The sequence below is a fragment of the Rana temporaria genome, chromosome 4 (assembly GCF_905171775.1).
Source record: "Rana temporaria chromosome 4, aRanTem1.1, whole genome shotgun sequence".
Lineage (NCBI taxonomy): Eukaryota > Metazoa > Chordata > Amphibia > Anura > Ranidae > Rana > Rana temporaria.
This window is the reverse complement of record NC_053492.1, coordinates 319,501,556-319,521,595: the sequence shown is the minus strand read 5'-3', so window position 1 is coordinate 319,521,595 and position 20,040 is coordinate 319,501,556. Positions and strand designations below refer to the sequence as shown.

Genomic DNA, 20,040 nt, shown 5'->3' with positions numbered 1-20,040 from the left:
TCACTTTCAGCCATCCACCAACCCTTACTTGCTACTAGCGGTCTTAGTTTCATGGGTACCTGAGCCCTTGACTTGTACCCCAACAAGTCAAGGGCTCAGGTACCCATGATACCAAGACCGCAAGTAGCAAGTAAGGGTTGTATGGCTGGAAGTGACCAAAGCCAAAATGGGGGTGGTAGTGACAAAGCTCCAAATGATACACAATGGCTCAAAAGTGATATGGTCCAGAAATATTTAGACAGAATAAATGTGGATAAAGCACCTGGGCCTGATGGCATCCACCCACAGATCCTAAAAGAATTGAGCTCTGTCATTTTAAAGCCATTGTATCTAGTTTTTAGGGACTCAATGACGGGAATAGTACCACTGGATTGGCGCAGGGCCAATGTGGTGCCCATATTTAAAAAGGGAACAAAGTGAGGGAGCAATCCCCCCTGTGCCCGATGTGTGGTGTGGAAACGGCACATTCTTTCATCTCCTGTGGTCCTGCCCCAGGATTCAGGGCTTTTGGACTCAGGTGGTGACCTTTCTACACGACAACATGGGCTCACCCTTAGCTTTGGACCCCAAACAGTGTCTTCTGGGTATTTTCCCAGATGTTCTGGACAAACACACTAAAATCTTCTCGCAGGAGACGCTGTTCTCAGCTAGAAAACATATTGCCAGGAAGTGGATGAGGCCATTACCCCCTAAAATGACAGAGTGGAAGGTGGAGGTTAATGTGACGATGTCCTATAAGAAATGCATATACATCAACAGAGGGGGTCCGGCTAAATACAAGATATGGGACCGCTGGTTGAATGATTCCGACACCTGCACATGATCGGGGAGGGATATCCCCACTCATATACAACATGATTAGTGTTGCTAGGTTGTTGCCACCCCATTGGTCAGTATGCGAGTCCTAACTTTACTTGCTGACATTGCCAACAATTAATAGGTACATTGTATATTACACTGTGTGAACCGACTGTTGCTACTTTTTGAGTATTGATTTCACCTGTATGTCACTGCGCCTCATATGTACATGTTGTTTTTCAATAAAACCTTTGTTTAAAGTAAAAAGGGAACAAAGTCTTTACCAAGTAACTATAGACCTGTTAGTTTGACTTCTATAGCTGGGAAGATACTGGAGAGAGAGATGAATAAAAGACCACATAGAAGAGTTCTTGCTGGAAAAAAACTATTTAAGCAACAGACAGCATGGATTCATGAAAGACAGAAGTTGTCAGACAAACCTGATTTCCTTTTATGAAGAAGAGGTAAGTATAACCTTGGACAGAGGCGTGGCTGTGGACGTGGTATACTTGGATTTTGCAAAAGCGTTCGATACAGTTCCCCACACACGGCTCATGTGTAAGGTAAGGTCTACAGGATTGGATATGTCAGTTTGTAAATGGATAGAAAACTGGCTGAAAGACAGAATTCAGAGTCGTGGTTAATGATTCTTACTCTGAATGGTCTATGGTTATCAGTGGTGTACCCCAAGGTTCAGTGCTGGGACCCTTACTTTTTAATATCCTTATAAATGATATTGGGTCTGGGATCAAAAGTAACATTTCTGTCTTTGCAGATGACACCAAGCTATGCAGTGGAATAACGTCCTTACAGGATGTTGCCAATTTACAAGCCTTATTTAAGCAACTAAGTGGTAGATGAGGTTTAATGTTGAGAAATGTAAAGTTATGCACTTAGGGAATAAGAATATGCATGCATCATACATACTAGGGGGAGTACAACTGGGGGGATCTGTAGTGGAGAAGGATCTGGGGGTCTTGGTAGATCATAAGCTCAATAATAACATGCAATGCCAAGCTGCGGTTTCCAAAGCGAGCAAAGTCCTTTCTTGTATTAAGAGAGGTATGGACTCCAGAGAGAGATGTAATTTTGCCCCTGTACAAATCATTAGTAAGACCTCATCTGGAATATGCAGTTCGGTTTTGGGCACCAGTTCTCAAAAAGGATATCAGAGAACTGGAGAAAGTGAGGAGAAGGGCAACCAAACTGATAAGAGGCATGGAGGAGCTCAGCTATGAGGAAAGATTAGAGGAACTGAATTTATTCACTCTTGAGAAGAGGAGAATTAGGGGGGGGGGATATGATCAACATGTACAAATATATAAGGGGTCCATATAGTGAACTTGGTGTTGAGTTATTCACTTTACAGTCAACACTGAGGACAAGGGGGCACTCTTTACGTCTAGAGAAAAAGAGATTTCACCTCCAAATACAAAAAGGTTTCTTCACAGTAAGAGCTGTGAAAATGTGGAACAGACTCCCTCCAGAGGTGGTTCTGGCCAGTTCAGTAGATTGCTTTAAGAAAGGCCTGGATACTTTACTAAATGTACATAATATAACTGGGTACTGACATTTATAGGTAAAGTGGATCAGGGGGAACATCCGATGGTCTCATGGGGGATCAGGAAGGAATTTTTTTCCCCTGCTGTAGCAAATTGGATCATGCTTAGCCGTTTTTTTTTTTTTGCCTTCCTCTGGATCAACTGTGGGTTGGGTATATGTGATTGTATGAGATTTTATTTCTTATGGTTGAACTTGATGGACCTGTGTCTTTTTTCAACCTGACTAACTGTCACTGTAGATGGGCAGCAGGAATGGATTACAGTTTTCTGTGGCTCTCTATAAAGGAACAGCAGCAGAGAAATTGTTCCTCAATGCTGAATGATTGCAGAGCGTCACTCCACCCAGCGAATTATGTCAAAGCCAATAGCAAAAAAACTGAGCATGCTCACAGTAGGAAGGGCTATTTTGGGCTAGCCTACAGCTTGCCGGAGTTCAAACCTAAAAAGTGTATAATGTACTGGACAATAAAGAAAGTCAAGCTTACATGACAGATTTGCAAAGGAAGATGCCCATTGTCATATCATTCTATTTTGTAAATCTCCTCCTTTATTTTGATATCAGAGTATTTCCATGTGCTTATGACTTTTAATGTAAGAAAACCTCCTCAAACACTTAAATTATCCAAACAAACCTCTAAATTTTCATTTTCTATGAAGTGGCAGGCATGAAGCAGAAGTACATTGAAAATCCAAAGGCCTTCAATGGTGTACAAATACTAAAGAGCTTTGAAAATGCCTAGGAGTGAATTATCCTCAGAATAAAATTCATCCATTTTAGTCTTTTTTTGTTAATGTTCTCAGTAGAATCTAGCATCAATGTTCCTGCTGTTCTTGTGCTGTTCCAGTAACCATAAGTAGATTGCATGCCATAAATTGAACACTCAACACATTATTAGTCTGCCCTGTGTATACACCAACAAGTTCACTAGACGAACCATCAGAAGGGGCATTGCAATAAGTATTTCGAATATCCCATACACGGACAGAGTTATCCATAGATGTAGAGGCAATTAGGCTGCTGTCTGGACTGAATGCAAGGCTGTTGATATTGTCAGTGTGCCCTCTCAGCTCTTTATAGAGAGTCCCCGATGCCAAATCCCATAGTTTAAGACGTTGATCCTCCCCAGCCGAGGCCAAGTACCTTCCATTTGGGGAAAAAGCAAGGGCAAGCACAGGCCCTCTGTGTCCGGTGAAGAGTCTTACAGAGTTTCCTTGCTGACTGCTCCATAATCGAACTGTCTTATCAGTAGATCCTGTGGCAAGATAATTCGAGTTGGGATGGAATTTAATGCAGTCAACATCAGCTAAATGGCCTGCATATATTCGGAGAGGAAATGTCCTATCAAATGACCACAACCTGGCTGTGCGATCATGAGAACCACTTGCAAAAAAGAGGCTACAGGCACTAACATCTAAATCCCAGACTGGATATGCATGGCCTTCATACAGGACAGTGTTTGTGTAGGTTTTAAGGTCCCAAAAGCGAATGGATGAATCTTCAGAGCATGATAAAAGGCCAGAGCTATTGGAAAGGAAACGGGTACTGTAAACTGGCCCACAGTGTCCTCTAAGTATCTTCATTTCAGTACCAGCCTGATCTTCATCTTCACCCTACAAAAAAAAAGATGCAACAAAAAAGGTCAATATCAAAACAATGCATATTTTATATCCGACTGCTTATTAAATTAGTATTGAAATTGTAGTAAAGCCCGCTTTTGTGATTTTTACCTACAGGTAAGCCAATAAGACTACAGTAATATTTCATTTTGGGTTTTGGATTTATTACTGCATTTACTCCACCATATTTTTGTCAAATAATTCAAAAGAACAGTTTTGAATAGAGGTCGACCGATATGGGTTTTTCTCTGGCCGATGCCGATATTTAGAAATCAAGGCAGTCGATGGCCGATGGCACTGTTACATATAGTGTAACTGAAAAATAGTGTAACAATGCAGAGACCAGCTGTCAGAATTCAGTGTGATGCTGGGGGTGGGTGGGGCCCTGCAGCTATCAAACACCAGCCAATGATTGGGCTACCTAAGTGGGCAAGGCCACATACACATAGCAGCCCGCCAAGATCCCATCCATTGGCTGGTGTTTGATAGCTGGGTCCCGCCCACCCCTGACATCACTCTGAATTCTGACAGCTCCTCTCTCTGCATTCAGCTGCAAATCAGTTTCACACACTGAGCACAGAGCCGCTCAGTGTGTGAAACTGTCAGTGGAATGTGGAGAAGGGAGGTAATCAGCCGCATTTGCACAAAAATCGTCCGATTTCTTAAAAAAGGCCAAATATCGGGCGATATATTGGTCAACCTCTAGTTTTGAATAGAGCTTTTAATCTGAGAGCTATAATTTACAGAATTACAAAGATTCTGTATCTCTAGGTCAGGGATATGCAATTAGCGGACCTCCAGCTGTTGCAAAACTACAAGTCCCATCATGCCTCTGCCTCTGGGTGTCATGCTTGTGGCTGTCAGAGTCGTGCTATGCCTCATGGGACTTGTAGTTCTGAAACAGCTGGAGGTCCGCTAAATTGCATAACCCTGCTCTAGGTGGTTGTAAACCCACAAAAAAAGCACACAAACTGCAAGACAAATGCATAATGAGCTACCATACTAGCTCATTATGAATTACTTACCATAGATCGAAGCCTCCGCAGCAGTTCTTGGACATCGCTCCCGGCATGAGCGGGAGCCGCCGGTAACGGCACACTAGCTGAAGCAACAGCATGGACGTGTCATTGCTTCAGTGCGCATGTGCTGATAATGTCGGCACGTGCTGATACAGGGGATATCTCCTAAACCGTGCAGATTTGGGTAGCTACAGGTAAGCCTCATTATAGGCTTACCTGTAGTAAAAAGTGGTTGTAAAGGGTTTACAACTAGTTTTGAAGGGTGTCTATTGAAGTCCTGCCAGAACAGCACCCCCCGCTGCGGCGCGCTCTCTGATAGCGGTGTCAGAAGGACATAGCTGATCACAGATCGAGGTAAAGGGCCAATCACAGAGGCCCCTTACCACATGATCAGCAGTGTCCAATCACCTGCCGGGAATTGGCGTTTCTTCCCTCATGAGCTGTCAGAGTGAGGAGAGTCAGTAACCAACAATCCTGACGGGAGATCTACACTGATAACCAGGGCACGGTTTATCAGTGTTCCGATGATCAGTGCAGTCCCAACAATGCCAATCTGAGCCGCCTTATTAGCACACATCAGTGAAGGTTTTTTTTTTTATTATTCTTATTTTCAAAATTTTATAACTCCCCCCCCCCCCCCCCCCCCCAATGTTCTGTCTTTTTCGTTTGTTTAGCAAAAAACAGAAAATCCAGTGGCGATTAAATACCACCAATAGAAAGCTTTTGTGCGAAAAATATGATACAAATTTCATATGGGTACAGTGCTGCATGACCGTGTAATTGTCATTCAAAGTGCAAAAGCGCGAAAAAAATAAAATTTGCCTGGGCAGGAAGAAGGTAAAAGTGCCCAGTAGGCAAATGGTGAATCATTATTTTTAGGCAACTACTAAGGTAACATGGCCTGACCTTTGAACCTGAAGCAAATCATTTGAAATGTTCTCCTCATCAAACTTATAACTAAATCCTGACTTATGTCTCACAGCAATACATGACATGCAGAAGAGACTAGAATAATGAAAAACTGAATTACCGGTATAAGGAATAGGCTGTAATTCACTGGGCATTGTAAAGTAAAAATAAACTCACTATTTTAAACAAACATACTCAAAATAGTTACAGTAAAGCGGCAGTTAAAGGAACACTAAAGGCAAACTTTTTTTTTTTTAAATAACAAACGTTATACTTACCTCTACTGTGCAGCTCGTTTTGCACAGAGTGTCCCCTAACCGTGTCTTCTGGGGTCCCTCGGCGGCTGTCTCGGCTCCTCCTCGCAAAAGCTTTCCACCTTAATGCGAGCGAGCTCGCATAGTGGAAAGCTTTTGCGAGCGCGCTCCCGTGATACAGCGGCGGGCAAAGCCGACGATTGCATTACTGGGCCCCTGCCCCCCAGTGTGCCGCGTAATCCGCTGTGATTGACAGCAGCACCAGCCAATGGCTGCGCTGCCATCAATCCGTCCAGCCTAGCCAATCAACGGCCAAGCTGGGAACCGAAGAGGATCACGTGGACGCACGTGGGACTTTCAAGGGGTCAGGTAAGTAAAACGGGTATTGGTGCAACCCTACTTTAAAGTCCAACCTTTCCTTTCCCAGTAAATAGCCTATGCAATCACAGGGCCCCAGTAGTTGTTAAAAAGCTGTGCAGCTTTGTAAAATGTTCATTAATTTTATTGTCATACCTGCAAGCCAATTGGGTCCCTCCAGAAGCCTCACTGAATTTTTTTTTCCCCGAGTAGCAACCCCCACATCCTGCAGTGTTGCTAGGCTATGAAAACTAGATGCTCACTTCCAACAGTTTTCACATTCTTGTAACAAATTGTTGACAACTGCTTTGTTTTCAGTCATTCCCCCAGTAACGCCAGATAACTTACCAGTGTGCTTATGTCAGCGCTCAACCAGACTTTGGAGCCCTCAAATTTGATCACGCAAAGCATCATAGCAACTATAGATCTAAACAGAGGCCCAGATGGCTACACCTAGGTTTTTAAAGGATAGGAGGGTTTAGCTCTGCTTAATAGAATAACTATTAAAACTCCCATCCTTTACAGTGAAAAGTGCCACCAAGGATGTGTTCGTAAGCCCCACGTGCAGAGCCTGCCAAGAAGTCGGCACTGCGCTGCACTAATCACAGGCAGTGAGACAGTGTCTGCAGCCATGCATCGGGACAAATGTCTCACTGCCTGCAATTAGCACAGCACTGACTTCCTGGCGGGCTCTGCATGTGGGTTTTGCAAACACGCATGAACTCATCCTTGGCTGGCACCATCTGGATTTGCTATGTTGCTGCACATGCGATTACCTATGACACCAACCATTTGAGGACTTGGAAGTTTGATTGATAACAGTTGGGAGGGTTGAGACAAACCATTTACTGTGGACAGAGGTGGTGCTGACAATGGCCAGCTTTTATTCATTCATGTAAAATCTTCATCCCAAAAAAAAAAAAAAAAGAAAAGTTGCTGTAACTGCCTAAAGTGTTAGCTGGAGTTTGGCTTCAATTTGTTAGTGTATTTAAAATGTACTAGTACATCCAACACGCCCCTCTCTCCAGACTGATAATGCTGCCGTCTCTATAATACAGGTGTGTTACTGACAGGATCATGAGGTGAATCCAGGAGGAAAAAACAATTAAAGTGGAGTTGGGGAGGAAGCGATTAAGCAGAAGTTCCACTTTTGGGTGGAACTCCACTTTAAGGATTGGTAAGCTCCAATATATTGCATTTTAGCTTTTGATATAGTAAAAAGTAGCACTGATGAGAATAAAACCTTTGGAGCTTAAGAGTTCTTCATTATAAATGCAGAGAATCATACCTCCTCTTCTAAGATATCACAAGCTAGTCGTATGTGAGAAACATTCACGGTGTGTGGTCGCGTTTTCAGCTTTTTTGACCTCAGACTCCAGAGTTTCACAGAAGAGTTGTCAAATCCAGCAGCCAGGAGTTTGCCATTAGGCGAGATCTCAGCTGTATTCAGCAAGTTGTCAGTGTTGTAGAATGCATAAAAACACACAGTCGTCAATGAAGGTGGCCCATCCTTGACTTTCTTTATGCAGTCTTGCAGCTGTTCAAGAGCCGCTTCATTCTGCAAAATAGGAGCTGGAACATCCTGTGTGTCAAGACTGTTGCTCTCTCCTCTTGAAGAAAATGCATCACTTGTATATAACTGGTACTCTGTGAGTCTGACAGGTTGAACATCGAGTTGGATGTGCAGAGTGAGGGTCTTGAGAAGGACACTATTGTTCTCACTTTGAAGGTAGCGCAGAAGGTAGTTGTAGCTGTCTTCTTGCAGACGAACCACATACTTGTTATCTAGAAATGCTCTCAGTTTGATGTTTGAGTGAATGTCCTGCATGGTCATGGTGGTCTGAAGTTGTTCAATTATATCTTTCTGTGCTGGATGATGAAGGAACATGCCATGGAAGCGACTGTAGAAGCTATCCACCATGCTTTTAAGGCTATTTTGAACCATGTCCAGGTGGAGGTAGACAAAGAGAGGATATAGTAGAGATGTCACATTTTGACTATAAGGACAATTTTCTTCTGTAAAATTAAAAAGAAAATATATATAAATTTACATATTTATAAAGTGATTGTAAAAACTATGAAAATTATTCAATTCAAAATAAACTGTCTGGCATATTAAAAAAGCAATACCTTTTTTTAAGAAGTGATCTAATTTTCTCTGTTCCCTTTGCTTTCAGCTGCATAAGACCATGTCAGGACAAGTCTGAGCATTGGAGGATAGCATAGCTAGAGAACTGACCATGCTGCGCTCTCTTGCCTAGTGTGGTCAGTTATTAATGAGAAAGCAGAAGGACTTGATGGCACACCAGGGATTTCACACAAGGGAATCAACAAAGAACAGGATACCATTTCATAAAAAAGTACATGGTACAGCAGGCACATGACACGTTAGAGTAACAAACACTTTAATTTTGTGTCAAACTGAAAACTTTTATTCTAGTTTTGGGTAGAATGGGAAAAGATAAAAAAACTCCCGTCAGGCATTTGCTACTTTCTAGGACTACATTAGAGATTTATACTCTGTTCTGATAAAAACATGACATGTTCATTTGAATGTGAGCAAGGAACCGGGTAGCCTCAAGACCCTGGGTGCTCAATTATGCAATACCAACTCAGTTCCTAAGGCAGGCCTATAGACGTGCAAATTGGGTTGCAGGAAAGAAATTTCTCCAACAACACAGGCAGGGCTGAAAGGGGAGTTCCTCCTGCCGAGCAATTGTCTGCTCCCGCTGGCAAAAGCACACCTTGCAGGCTGGTAGTACACCCAAGTTGACCGTTCGCCTGCCAACACGTGGCTGGTTATTTGAACTATCTATGGCCTACCTAAGTTGAACACTGCCCCTTCTGTGCCTCATTGTTAAAAGTGATTACAAATTATTATTTTTTTTGTTAAAAACAAACAGCGCTCATGGCCCTTCCCTCCTGCCGAGTAACCCCATAGCAAGCAGCCACAGCTCCCCATGTCGATTCAGACATGGAACTGCAGTCTGGCCCCGGCCCCTCTCTCCTCATTGGCTCACTAAATTTAGTTGACAGCGACAAGAGCCAATGGCGCCAGGCTGCCGTCTCAACCAATGAGGAGAGAGAGTCTCAGGCAGCCCAACAGGAAGTCCTACTCCTCCTGGGGGCCACAAACTATGTATATATCCAAATCCCCAGGGGGGCCATATTAAATCAACAGGGGGGCCGCATTTGGCCCGCGGGCCAGACTTTGGACATGCCTGCTCTACATAAAGATGTCCTAGGCCAGGGGTGTCGAACTCAAATTTTATCGTGGGCCACTTCAGCATAATGGTCGCCCTCAAAGGGGCTAGTTGTATCTGCAAGATTAGATGTCCAGCGCATCCCCTCCCCCTACATTAGATGTCAAGAGCCAACCCACCATCAGAAGTCGAGTCCCCCCCTCTCCCTTACATCACAGTGCACCCACTTTCCCTATGCTGCTGCTGGGAAGAAGCTTGATGCATTGCTTGAAAGTAGGGGTCTGGAGGAGGACCAGAGGAGGGCTGGAGCTCTCCTGCAGCTGCAGAAGAGGTGCAAGGACCACAAGCAATGGCCTGGAGGGCAGGATTCGGCCCACGGCCTTGTGTTTGACACCTGTGTCCTAGGCTATAAGAAGACTGCCAAGACCCAGAAACTGAGCTGCAGCATGGTAGCCCAGACCATACAGCGGTTTAAACAGGACAGGTTCCACTCAGAACAGGCCTCGCCATGGCCGACCAAAGAAGTTGAGTTCACGTACTCAGCGTCATAGCCAGAGGTTGTCTTTGAAAGATGGACGTATGGAGTGCTGCCAGCATTGCTTCAGAGGTTGAAGGGGTGGGGAGTCCGCCTGTCAGTGCTCAGACCATACACCTCTTCTAAAGATGATGCACAAGAAAGCCCGCAAACAGTTTGCTGAAGATAAGCAGACTAAGGACATGGATTACTGGAACCATGTCCTGTGGTCTGGTGAGACCAGGATAAACTTATTTGGTTAAGATGGTGTCAACCGTGTGTGGCGGCAACCAGGTAAGGAGTACAAAGACAAGTGTGTCTTACCTACAGTCAAGCATGGTGGTGGGAGTGTCATGGTCTGGGGCTACATGAGGGCTGCCGGCATTGGGGTGCTACAGTTCACTGAGGGAACCATGAATGCCAACATGTACTGTGACATACTGAAGCAGAACATGATCCCCCCTCCCTTTGGAGACTGGGCTGCAGGGCAGTATTCCAACATAAACCCAAACACACCTACAAGATGACCATTGCCTTGCTAAAGAAGCCAAGGGTAAATGGTGATGGACTGGCCAAGCATGTCTCCAGACCTAAACCCTATGGAGCATCCACCAGCTCTGTGATGTTGTCATGGAGGAGTGGAAGAGGACTCCAGTGGCAACCTGTGAAGCTCTGGTAAAATCTATGCCCAAGAGGGTTAAGGCAGTGCTGGAAAATAATGGTGGCCACACAAAAAATTGACACTTTGTGTACTCACTTTTGTTGCAGGTGGTTCAGACATTAAAGTGGCTGTAAAGGTACTATAAGAAAAAAAATAAAAAAAAAAATAATAATTTGATTGACAGCAGCGGGAGCCAATGGCTGCGCTACTATCAATCTATCCAATCAGGACACGAGACACCAGGAATTATGGGGCTTGGGGGCACTGCTGCAACACAGGAGGTTTTTCACCTTAATACACAGAATTCATTGAGGTGAAAAACGGCAAGGGTTTACAACCCCTTTTATGGCTGTGCGTTGAGTTATTTTGGAGGGGACAGCAAATTTACATTGTTTTACAAGCTGTACACTCACTACTTGATATTGTAGCAAAGTGTCAGGTCTTCAGTTTTGTCACATTAAAAGATATAATAAAATGGTTACACAAATGCAAGGGGTTTAATCACTTGTGTACATAACAAAATGTGGAAAAAAGTGAAGGAAAATGTGAATACTGACCGGATTGCACTGTATATAGCACCTGGATGACCCTTCTAGCAGAAGCGCTCCTAGTTATCATTCTTCATTCCCCAGGGTTAAGAGTTTTGTCCTTCCACCATGCTAAATGACTCCCAAATCCTCTGCCCACTAAACGTCATAATGTGCTATGCCACGATAATATTTTAATAGTTCACAATGCAAGGCCTTTTAAGCGTCAGGCTTTGACTGTCACAATGGACTATGACTAAGGCTTTTGCTGAAACGCATCAGCATTACTGTTTTATTGTGACTCTGATGTACTAATAAACGACACTTCAAGGATTACAATTTTGCCGGCTCTTCTTACTACTGTTGCATTGGAGTGTGTTGGGACACATCGAGCCTCGGCACCTGTAAGTGGACCTGGTATATGGGTTGGGTTGTCCCTGCAGAGAGCGCTGTTACCTTTCTTCTCTTCTATCACAATGGGCATAGTCTTAAAAGGGGTCTTCAGGATCTGGGAACCATAGAAATGGACCACAGTGCTGGACCTGTATAGCACCCTGCAACTAAAATTCACAGAATGCACTTCATGCCAAGGCGAGCTCACAACGCTTTCTATCAAGGCACACCTGCAAGCTCAATGCCAGACCCTGCCTCCTGGTCACTGGCTTTGATTGACAGCATCAGGAGCCAATGGCTCCTGCAGCAAAGATAGTGAGACCTGGAAGAGAGAGCCGCTGCAGACGAGGGAATAGTTGGATCGAGTGAGGACTCAAGTAATATAAAGGAGGGGTGAGGGGGTAATACTGTTACCTAAACATTTTTTACCTTTTCAAGCACTTCTTTCACTGCCTGTCGGTGACAAGAAGTTACAAAGTAGCAAGGTGGATGAAAATTGGTTAATCACATTATTAGAAACCAGAGAGTGGTCTCTTTGTGTTGCCCAGCAGCACTGAGCAGAATTTTCTGTTTCTGCTGCTTTAGGGGAATTTCTTCAGTTATGGTTGCAAGATCAAAGGCCTAGGCAATCATCAACCCACTCACTGGAGGGAGACTTAGAACAAAATTCTTTCCAGAATTCCAGGAATTCCTAATTTACACATGACCGCAAGATTATCAGCAAGGCATCTGAACATAGGCCAACTTTTCAGTTAAAGAAATTTCACAAATTTCAGTAAATAAAACCTTTAGCGCAGTAATACAGGCTCTCAAAATTGGGCTCCGCCAACATTGCAGAGGACTTCAGGGTACCCTGGGACCATACATTTTTTTTACAGTGTCCCTCAAGGAATAATGCATTTATATATAATAAAAATAAAAGGAGGTTGAGAAAGAATGCAAGGTAACTGAATTACTACGTGCGATAAAGAGAAAAATGGCAGCACATTCAGCAGACGCATTTCACACGAAACATGCTTATTCATAAGCAATAAGTAAGCACGTTTAGTGTGAAATGTGTCTGCTGAGTACCCGGTCAGTTGTGCGTCATGCTTTTTAACCACTTGCTTACTGTGCACATATACCCCCTTCCTGCCCAGGCGAAATTTCAGCTTCCGGCACTGCGTCGCTTTAACTGACAATTGCGCAGTCGTGCGACGTGGCTCCCAAACAAAATTTAAGTCCTTTTTTTTCCCCCACAAATAAAGCTTTTTGGTGGTATTTGATCGCCTGTGCGGTTATTTTTTGTGCTATAAAACGTGTCAATTAAAAAACAAAACAAAAAAAAAAAAAACAATATTTTAGGGCTGTGGAAATTAACTATTAATTCATCGATTAATCTTTAATTTTTTTTGATCGATCAAAACCATTTTGATTTGTACTCACCTTTCCGCCGGAGATCCAGTGACGTCACGGCCACCAGCGGGACTTGCCGTGTCCATCTGAAGGGCTCCTTTGCTGTGCCTTCATATCTGCATGTGGGCAGGACCTTACTATGTGCCACACGCAAGGGCTGTTACACTTCCCTCTATCAACCTGGGATTCTACCTATATCCACTGGGAGATGTGATAGTTCCCTTCACGGGACATCTACATGCCGACGGATTGATGTTAACTTCGCCTCATCTGGATTCAGCAGTGGTATCGTACACATTTTTATACCAGTATCATACTTGGTTACATGTTTTTATGATTGCTTTTGTTACCATTTGGTATTACTATATGCCAATGATGCCTTCTTATATCTGAACGACGCGGGGCCCTCGCTCTTGGCACATTCGATATGTTTGGGAAGTTTTCGGGGGGTCAAGATAAATTGGTCCAAATCGGTTATTTTCCCTCTGGACAATCAGGCGTCCGCCCTTTCTGCCCAGTCTCCCCTGAATTGGGTATCCGAGTTTAGATATCTGGGGGGAGGTGGTGACGCAGGATGTAGGCCAGTTCTATGCCCGAAATGTTTTTCCTCTACCGACTACCCTGAGGGAGCAGTGCTTGGCGTGGTTGGGGCTTTCTCTAAATCTCCTTGGTCGAATTATTATTTTTAAGATGATCCTATTGCCCAAAATTTCTCTATGTGTTCCGTAATTGCCCAGTCTGGATTCTGGTCGCCTTTTTTGAAGATATAGACAAGTGCATTACTTCCTTTCTTTGGGGGGGGGGGGGGGGGGGGGGGAGACTGTCCCTAGTCTTGCCAGGTCCACTCTCCAACTCCTTACGCAGTCGGGTGGCCTCGCTTTACCTAACCTTCAGGTATATTACTGGGTGGCTGTGTTAGTATCCATTTACTGGTGGTTTGTGGGGGCTCGCACGAATGCAGCGGTGTGTCTGAGGCGGCTTGCTTGGGCTCCATTATGGATCTGTGGAACTTTGCCTACAGGGGCACTCCAGCGCATGAGTCTGTACCGACTGCTACTACTTAGAGTCTGGGTGGCGGCTAGAAAGCGTTTTTCCCAGGGCGATAGGTGGTCTCCGGTCCAGCCACTCTGGGGAAACCCGGCTCTACCTCATTTCCGTACGGTCCCTGACCCGCAGGTCTGGGCCAGATATGGAATGAGGATTCTCAGGGATATTATGCCAGGTGGCGTGTTGCGGTCGTTTGCACAACAATGCCGGGAGTTTCGCTTGCCGTGCTGGATGTTTTTTTGTTACCTCCAGCTTCGGCATGCAATTAGAGCTAAATTTGCTGTTAGGCCCCGTTTGCAACTTGATCCAGTTGAAGAGGTCCTGTCACAGGAGGAGCTGAAAAAAACGGCTTACAGTTTTGTACGGGACCCTGATTGGGACGAACTAGCCTAAGATAGAGAGACTCTGGGATCGTTGGAAGGAGGAGATCCCGACCCTGGATAGGGAGGACTGGGATGATGCGTTAGAGGCCTGTCCAAAGTTGGTTATTTCTTCCAGGGACAAACTCTTGCAGATCAAACTGCTGCACAGGGTGAATCTTACTCCGGCCAGGCTCCATAGAATTAATCCCGACAGGGATCCTTACTGCCCTCGCTGCCTGGTTCAGTTAGGGGATTATCTGCATATGCTTTGGGCCTGTCCCAGGGTTCAGGATTTCTGGACGGAGGTGTTTGAGTTAGCAAACCTTAAGTTAGATCTTTCACTCCCCCTGACACTGGAGCTAGCCTTACTTGGTATACCTGATGATGAACAGAGATCCCACCATAGCAAATTGCTCATTGCGTACCTGCTTTTCTATGCGAAGAAAGCGATTTGCAAGTGGTCCTCTCCTGATCCTCCATCCATATCCTCCTGGTTAGCAATGATCAATACTGCCCTCCCGCTTTACAAATTGACGTACATCAATAGGGGATGCCCGTGGAAATTTGATAAAGTTTGGCAGCCGTGGTTGTCCCCTGGTGAGGGGTGACCTCCCTTCTCTCTCTGTGGGGGGGGGGGGGGGCGGGAGTGCTGCTGTGGTGCCTTGTATTTTTTACTTCTAATCTTCTAAAAAAAAAAAAAAAATTCAATTATATTCCTTAATGGTCTACTAATGCTTCTATGGAGTTTCTTCTCTTGGTGGGTGTTTTATTTTTCAGTTTTTGGCCATATGAAACCTATTGTATAATTTGTGTGTGTATATAACTAGTTTTATTCTGTTACTCTTTGATTGTTCTGGATGCGGTACATGTGCTTGTTGTTCGAATATATGTCATGCCATTCGGCTATGTTAGTTGTATGTATTTCTGATACTAGAATTGTAATGTTCTTTTTGCTTAAATAAAAGAACCCGTTTGTTAAAAAAAAAAAAAAAAAATTTATAGGACATCTCTTGGATCTGTTAACTTGTAGATGTATAGTATGTGTAGTCAATCTTTTTAATTTGTAACGGGGTAAACCTGTGGTTTAACTCTCCTTCCCATCCTCTAATGTAATAAGGTGTCATTTTTTTCACACCCCCCCCCCCCCCCCCGAGTCCCTAGGACTACCGTGTTTCCCCGAAAATAAGCCTGGGTCTTATATTAATTTTGGCAACAAAAGACACAGTAGGGCTTATTTTTGGGGTAGGTCTTACCATGTAATGTGCTGTCTTCTCTTCCCCTCTCTCGACCTGCCTGTTAGCAATCCCCAGTGTGAACTTCGTTAAAATGCTTGTAAAATCTTGTAATCCACTCTATTACAGTAGTATATAATGTACAATGTGTGTATTTCTGTAATATAATTGTGCCAAATACCTTCGTTATAGCACCGTTCTGCGCTTTTGTGACCTGCCGGAGCTCTCTTCCCTGCATTTATGTTACAGAAACACACACATTGTACATTGTGTACTACTGTAATAGAGTGGGTTATAGGATTTTAAAACTAGGGCTTATTTTCGGGGTAGGGCTTATATTGCAGTCCTCCTGGAAAATTATGCTAGGTCTTATTTTAGGGGTAGGTTTTATTTTTGGGGAAACAGGGTAATGTATACATTTGAGACAATAGGTTTTTAGCCCTCGTTATCTTCAAACACAGTAAGCGAGTTTAAAGGTCTTATCAAGGCTTTCCACTTATAAAAGAAGCACACCAGTTGATGGTACCTCCACTCCAGCATTGGCACTGTTCCCAACTTCCGCCTCAATTCTGGTAAGGAAGGCAGTGTTCCGAGTGGGGCAAATTTATCACATGTAGTGTCCCCATCTTTCCCCCAGGCCCCCATAGATCTCACTTCCGCCCCTGGCGGGAACCACGGGAATACCTCCAACGGAGTCAGGGGAGATATTCGGGGGCATCGTCTCCTAGTTGTTTTAGTTTATCCCATATCTTTAAAGTGTTATGAGTTAAGGGTGACGTCCATTTTGAGAGCCCCCTGTCTGCACTCGGAATCCAGGGTGTTCCTGCCAACTTCCTTGCTGCCATTGTTTGTTCTAGCGTTACCCATATTTTAAGAAGTCATGATTCCAATTTTAAATACGTACTAGTGCCATTGCACTATAGTATAATGCTACATCTGGTAGCCCCATACCTCCTTCTGACTTCCCTCTACGCAGAAGGTCATGGGCCAGTCTAGGGCGTTTATCATTCCACACAAAGGCCCTCTGTAAGCCCTTAAAGAAACTCTGTGGGAGCGAGATTTGCACTGTGTGTAAAAAGTAAATTATTTTAGGTAGTATACTCCTCTTTATTGCACTCACCCTTCCGAACCATGTTAATAGCTGACCCTTCCATTTCTAAAGGTCCTCCCTTAAGGCACCATAATTCAAATCAAATAGGAGTTTTGGGTCAGGCGTTATATGTGTTCCCAGATAAACCAATAATTTTTTTATTCCATACAAAGCAATAAGCGCTTTGCAGAGTCTTTGCCATACCTGAAGAAACATGGCAGGGCAAAAGTACAAACTTCTCAAAGTTGATCTTAAAGTTGGATAAAACTCGAAATTTAGATACTTCTGTCATCAAAGCAGGGAGTGAAGTCTGTGGTGCGGACAGGTAGAACAACAGGTCATCGGCATACGCCGAGACCTTATATTCGTCCGGTGCAATACGCGTCCCCTGAATTCCATGGTTTCTTCTTATTTTGCAAAGAAAAAGGTTCCAATATCATCGAACAGCAATGGAGACAAAGGACACCCTTGTCTCGTACCATTATATATTTGGAAATAATTTGACAAAGTGCCGTTGACCTTTACTCTCGCTCTCGGGGACGCATACAACGCCAACACCCAACCCATCATATGATCTCCCACTCTCATCCACCTCAAGACCTCCGTCATAAATACCCACTTCACCCTGTCAAATGCCTTTTCGGCGTCCATAGATATTACTCCAATGCCCTTATGGCGTTGTCTCTAGCCTCACGGCCCTTCATAAAGCCAGTTTGATCAGGGTGAACCAACTTCACTAAATAGTCCTGTAACCCGAGTGCCAACATTTTTGATAGTAGCTTAGTATCGGAATTTAACAAGGAAATTGGTCTTTAATTGGCGCAGTGTTGGGGATCCTTTCCTGGTTTTGGGAGGACTGTAATGTATGCCAGTAAGGCTTCTGGAGAAAGTGGGTTCGAAATATTAATCGAGTTGAAATAGTCATATTGGGGTACCCAGGTTTGAGACGAATTTCTTATAATATAAGTTTGTGAAGCCATCCGGCCCTGGGCTTTTCCCCGTTGCCTAATTTGCTATTACTCCATTCATTTCTTCAACCGTAATTGGCCTGTTTATTACCCCAGTTACCTCGGGCGGTAGCGAGGGTAGCGCCGAGTCCCCAATATATTCTAGGATCTCCCCCAATTGATGTTCGTCCGTGGCAATTGCCAGATCGGGTTGAATATTGTATAAGGTTTCATAAAATTTATGGAATTCTGCCGCTATAGCCTGGGTTTCCACAATTTTTTTATTTTGTATTGTTAAATTATAAACATGTCTGGAGTCCTGTTTTTTAAGCTGCCTAGCTAAAAGGTGACAGCATTTATTTCCCTGTTCATAAAACCGGTGTGCATAATATCTATACTTATTTCTGCTTTTGCAATCCAGACATTGACAATCTGAACTGATGTTCTAAACAATTATTTGTCCAAAAAAAATAAAATATCAATGCAAGATGCTGCATTTTTCTTGGTCACAATACACCCCCCCTCCCCTTGTATTAATGTGCATAACGAAGCCAAGGAAAGATGGAAAATTTCTTATAATATGTAAAAAAAAACAAAACAAAAAAAAAACTATGTTAGACTTACCGGTAAAGGTATTTTACAAACCTTTCAGGACGGCACACCTGAGAGATAAGGGGTCCTCCCTGCAGGAAACACAATCAATTGACAGCTTGTCCCCACCCTTCCCCTTGATCCCCAGTATGTATTAAAGTAATCCTGAACTGGTTCACAAGGGACATTGTTACTTACCACCTAGCGTTTAGCTTATCTTTCCCTCCACATAGGGCGGGTAGTAGGCCTGCCGTCCTGGAAGGTTCGTAGAAATACCGTCAACGGTAAGTCCAACGTAGGTTTTCTCCTATCACCTTCCAGGACGGCACACCTGAGAGGATAATCAAGTAACCACATTCCTACCTTCAGGGTGGGACCACAGCTTGTAGGACCTTTCGACCAAAAGCCAAGTCTTGCTGTGACAACATTTTCACACGATAGTGCTTCAGGAATGTATGATGACTGGACCAGGTAGCCGCGCTGCGGATTTGTTCCCAGGAGGCCCCTGCTTTCTCAGCTCAGGAAGTTGCTAAGGATCTGGTTGAATGAGCCTTGATATTAGCTGGAGCTGGGACTCCGGCACACACATAAGCCTCGGAGATAGCTTCTCTTATCCATCTTGAGACTGAGGCTTTTGAAGCCTGCAGTCCCTTCCTGGGCCCCGCATACAGAACGAATAGGTGATTGGATCTCCTAAAACCCTTTGTTCTCTCCAGATAAGCAAGAAGGCACCTTCTTACATCTAGACAGTGAAATTTTTTCTTTCTCGTTCTTTGGATCAGTACAAAAGGACGGCAATATGACTTGCGTCCTATTAAATAAGGATGCTACTTTTGGTAGGTATAGAGGATCTGCTCTGAGAGTGACCCTATCTGGCTGAACCCGCAGGAAGGGTTCCTTCATGGACAACGCCTGCAGATCCCCTACCCTCCTGGCTGTAGCAATGGCTAACAAAAATGCTAACTTAAAAGTTAGGAATTTAAAGGGAACCTCTTCTATGGGTTCGAATGGGTGTATCGATAACGCCTCTAACACCCTAGTTAAGTCCCAAGGTGGACCTCTCCCCCTCTGAGCTGTGTCCTGATCTGACCTGGCTTGCCATGTCACTTTCCTCTCCCTCTATCTGACCTAGAGGAAGCATCTGTGAAGGTGGAAAAAGGGCACAGGGCCCCTCCGCAAAATAATTGTCTTGAGAGGATGTGCCTTCCCTAGGGACAAGTTCCTCTGTGTTAGGACTCTGTACTGACTGCCCAGCTGCTTCACGAAAAGCTTTAACAGTTGCTAGCATTTCAGTCTGCATAGATGCAAGAAAACTTTTCATCATTGCAGCTGCCTCTTTCCCAGCTAAGTTATTTATGCACTTGTAGCAAAAGGGTTTTGAGTGGGATTTAGGGAGTTTGTCCTTACAGTTCCCACACCTCTGCTATTAGGATCACTGCGCTCCAAGCCTCTCTCTGAGAGGGACAGGAACCGCGTCACAGGAAGTGGGCGGTTCTTCACAGCGCAACCCGGAAGTGGTAAACGCGGCAGCGGTCGGCTTGCGGTTAGCCCTGACCCAGCAG

The 20,040-nt window shown here is 44.3% G+C and overlaps 1 protein-coding gene across 2 annotated transcripts in view; it reads right to left on the bottom strand.

The window, feature by feature from the left end:
• Positions 1-2,884: 2,884 nt before the first annotated feature.
• The window catches only part of TAF5L (TATA-box binding protein associated factor 5 like), a 35,454-nt gene continuing 18,298 nt past the window's right edge, over positions 2,885-20,040 (bottom strand). For both annotated transcript variants that reach the window (XM_040350680.1, XM_040350679.1), the window contains exons 4-5: positions 7,805-8,532; positions 2,885-3,971 (exon numbers count right to left, since the gene is read on the bottom strand). In XM_040350680.1, the coding sequence (XP_040206614.1) occupies positions 3,174-3,971; positions 7,805-8,532 (1,526 nt within the window). In that variant the 3' untranslated portion in view covers positions 2,885-3,173. The remainder of the gene's footprint in view (positions 3,972-7,804; positions 8,533-20,040) is intronic.